Genomic DNA, 4,007 nt, shown 5'->3' on the forward strand with positions numbered 1-4,007 from the left:
GGCCGCGGTGACCGTGTCGTGGAACCCGTCCAGGCGCAACCAGAACTCCTCAAAACGGAAACGGCGGTGGCCAGCGGGCATGGGCGAGCAATCCAGCAGCAGCGGGGAGTGGTCGGAGACGACGGAGGCGAGGCAGAACTTATAATGGTACACTGGGCATATGATGTTTCCTTAGATCAAATATTTTCAAATTAATCTTAATACCCTGCTAGGACATCATGGTATAGGTAGAACAAATGGCTGAGTTTGATGTTCAACCCTAAACTCCAAAACCGGTCAGAACTTAGAAGACACTGACTCTCAAACTGCTCACATAGTATTGGTACACATATATGATGATAGCCAGATGTTCACCAACACGCTTGAACTACTAAGAATTACTTTGTTAGGTATGACACTTCCTGTATACTATTTTTTACATGGGCTTAATTTGCTCAAAATACATTCATACATGAATGGCCAGCTTTGGCACAAGGTTTGTTGTTTATGGTTTATTGGCTTGGAGACCTAAACAACTGACATTCTGTTCATGAGTTTTTCTTGATATGCTTTGATTATAGTATTGTGAAAGCTATACTCTAATTGTCCTTCTGTGTGCTTTGTTCAGGTACTCAATACTTTGATATTATCAAGATTCGTTACAGAATGGCTTCAAGAAACAGCACTTGAGCAACTCTCGGAAATATCTAAATACCTGTATCTGCTAGTTGAAGAGGGCAAACTTTTTAAAGGGAATATTCCTATTTTAACTTCAATGCTAAATGTGATTGCATCAACAATGAGGTTGTCTATGAAAAGGAAGATATACCAACCACATTTTACCCTGTCCCTCCACGGCATATTTAAGTTGTGCCAAGCTATTGATGGCCATTCAAGAAGCACCGAACTTAAGCTTACGATGGAACTTGGTACTGATGTCGTTCTTATGAATGGCCCTCTCCCAATTTTGTCTGAGAAGGTACTTATTTGTTCTCTGCCTTCATCCAATGAACCTTTAACATTATTGCTTTAGTATCGTGATAGGAATCTAAATCTCAGTGACTAAAGTTGTTGTTTGGGTATATGATCAGTATCTAATTCTTCATGATCACCTTTTTTGTTGATTCATTAGGACTTGAATTGATTTTGTTGTAATATTTTATGTTCATACTATGTTAAAGTTTACTGCCAAGTAGTCATATGTGGCACCATTTTGTTGTAATATTTTATGTTCATACTATGTTAAAGTTTACTGCCAAGTAGTCATATGTAGCACCATAAACTGAGGTTAACCTCCTACTTATGCCTACAAAGGACACCATATTTTTCTTCTCAAGTATCGTATGCAATGGGATATTTCTTAATTCCGCATTTGTATGGCAATGACAGGATAAGTCAAGAACCGTGATGGTTGTTTCATGGGTAACTTCTAACATCTTCTGGTTCAGTAACAAGAAATCTGTATTGGAAATGCCATGGGAAGAGCCGATAAAAAACGAGTGCCTACTTTCAAAGATATTGCGTTGGTTAGTAGCTTCCGTAATACTTGGTAGAATCTCCTGCATCTCTCCTGAGAAGAGCAATTGTCCTGGAACTCTTCAGACTTTCTTGAACCGCACATATGAAAGGGTTGAAATGGTGGACAGTCACGTTGCAAATGAGAGACTAGCTGTCATTATACTTTACCTTCAAGACCGTGTCAAAAGAAACAGTGACACTTTGCCATCGGTTGTGACGGCTCTTTGCTTGTTGCTCCTTGACAGATGCAGTAAACAAGGTAAACTTTGAATTATTGCATTCTGTTGCAATAATATCTATATATCTCTAAATTATTTGCTGACTCAAGGTTAGTTAGGATATATCATTGTGATACAGAGTGCCTGTATTCTCTTGTCATGTTATTGCTGGAACAGTGACACCTCCACTTATTTACTATCATGAGCATTTTTTGATGCAGATTTGGTTGACAGTCGTGGACAAATTGAAAGGCTTTGCTCGAAGATACATTGTCCTGCTGAATCTAATCCTGCATGGAGATGGTGTGTGAACAATTCTTATTTGTGTATGCTATTGTTATGACCGCATTTGCTCGGGGTGCATACTCTAATAGTGTTTTTCCTATCTCAGGCACTATTATCAACCTTGGAGGGATCCTGCTCTGCAGCACACTGCAATAGAGCGCATGGAAGTAGAGCAGGCCTGCCGAAGCCTCTTGATTATATTTTCTAATACCTTCAGCACAGGGTTGCCACCAGGTGTTCCAATTCTGTCACTTGGTGACGTTGAGAGGTCTGGCCTGTTCCAGTGGGAAAGAGACTTCATGGTTAAGCAACCTTACAGTTAGTCTGTTGAAGCTAGAACTGATCTGTACTTGACCAGGAGGACGGGGCAATCAACTGACCAGCCTACTCGAAAGAGTTTTTGTTAGGAAGGTTTTGGAGTGGTTAGCTGTTTGCATGAGAGAACTAAAGAAACAATTGTGGTAATATATCAATTCCAGGCCTCTTCTGTTGAACCACAGAGATGGCATCCCGTAACGAGTGCTTTCAGACGATGTGGTATAAACGCAAATGACTAATGGCTGGAAAGATTAGCAACTCACGTGGGCGGGTATAAGAATCTGCAGATAATCCATTATTAACGTGTATAATGCCTCATCGTTCATATTTTCAAGAGCGATGGTTGATACTCGATTGAGTCATATATGTTGATAATGCCTCACTTTTCTGGGCGATCTGCACGCAACTGTTTAGCTACATTGGGATCACTGGCAGTTCATCCGTCTATCTTGTAAAAAGTTCTTCGAAACTGCTTTTGATTCACTAGTACTCCGTAGTAAATAGGTCTTTTGTTCGGAGCTGCCTGGAGCATTAGTCTCAGCTTTGTTTGAAACTGGGATTAATGTTAGTACTAGTTTTGGTTCCAACGGTTAGAACGTGTACGGGTGTATGGCCACCTCTAGTCCCGATTCAATTGGGATCTTTAGTCTTGGTTGGAGACACCAACCGACGAGCCTTTTAGTTGGTTGGTCTGTTCAACCGGGACTAAAGGGTCATCCCTAAATAACCTTGTTTAAATTTGTGAGCCGCACTTAGTTTTTTACTTCTAGCATAAGAGGTGAAATTTGTGAGCCCACACTTAGTTTTTTTACTTCTTAGCACAAGAGGTGTATGTTGGTTTGTTTTCTCTTCTTATGTACGAGAGGTGCTTGAGTTCACACAAAACAAATATGATATGAAGTGCCTGAGCCAAATTTAAGCTTTCTCCTCCTTTTCCCCTTCCTGATCGAGGTTAACAACTTTATCCTTTCATCTGCCATTGATAAAATGCATGTGTAGATGTACATCGCTTCACTATTCATGTTGTTTTGTAATGATTTTTGATGTACTTAATTATATACTGCAGATGAGCCCGCAATGTACGTTGACTGACGCAGTGGCCCACAATGTACGTTGACTGACGCAGTGACGAGTTGCATTATTTTCTCCGTGTGACCGACGAAAACAAACAAGATGGCTTTTTTGTTGTTCATGTGTTGTCTGTCAGAATAAGAAGGATCACTCTTCCACGACAACCCTTCACACCCACATGTGTCGGTTCGGTTTCATGCCCAGCTATAATTGTTGGACCAAGCACGGAGAAAGAAGAGTTATGATGGAAGATAATGAAGAAGAAGAGGATGATGATAACTATCCTATATTCATTGAATACGGTGATACTGCAACGGGGAAGCAGAAGATCAAGAGGCCTTAGATGAGCCCGATGATGATCTTGATCGGGCCATTGCTGATACAAAGAGAGACTGCGAAATTGAAAAGGAGAGGTTGAAATTCAAACAGATGTTAGAGGATCACAAAAAATTATTGTAACCAACTTGCGAAGATGATAAAAAAAGCTTTGTAGCACACTAAAATTGTTGCAATGGAAGGCAGAGAACGGTGTGGCTGATAAGAGATTTGAAAATTTGCTGAAAATAATGAAGAAACAACTTCCAAGGGGTAACGAAATGCCCACCAGTACGTACGAGC

At 40.5% G+C, this 4,007-nt stretch overlaps 1 protein-coding gene across 1 annotated transcript; it reads left to right on the forward strand.

The window, feature by feature from the left end:
* The first annotated feature begins 611 nt into the window (after positions 1 to 611).
* LOC124687960 lies at positions 612 to 2,724 on the forward strand. Its single transcript, XM_047221685.1, has 4 exons — positions 612 to 958; positions 1,369 to 1,756; positions 1,937 to 2,018; positions 2,107 to 2,724. Exons 1-4 carry the CDS (start codon positions 755 to 757, stop codon positions 2,321 to 2,323), a joined length of 891 nt encoding a protein of 296 aa, XP_047077641.1. The 5' UTR covers positions 612 to 754; the 3' UTR covers positions 2,324 to 2,724.
* The last annotated feature ends 1,283 nt before the right edge of the window (positions 2,725 to 4,007 follow it).

This window comes from Lolium rigidum, chromosome 2, assembly GCF_022539505.1.
Source record: "Lolium rigidum isolate FL_2022 chromosome 2, APGP_CSIRO_Lrig_0.1, whole genome shotgun sequence".
Taxonomy (NCBI): Eukaryota; Viridiplantae; Streptophyta; class Magnoliopsida; order Poales; family Poaceae; genus Lolium; species Lolium rigidum.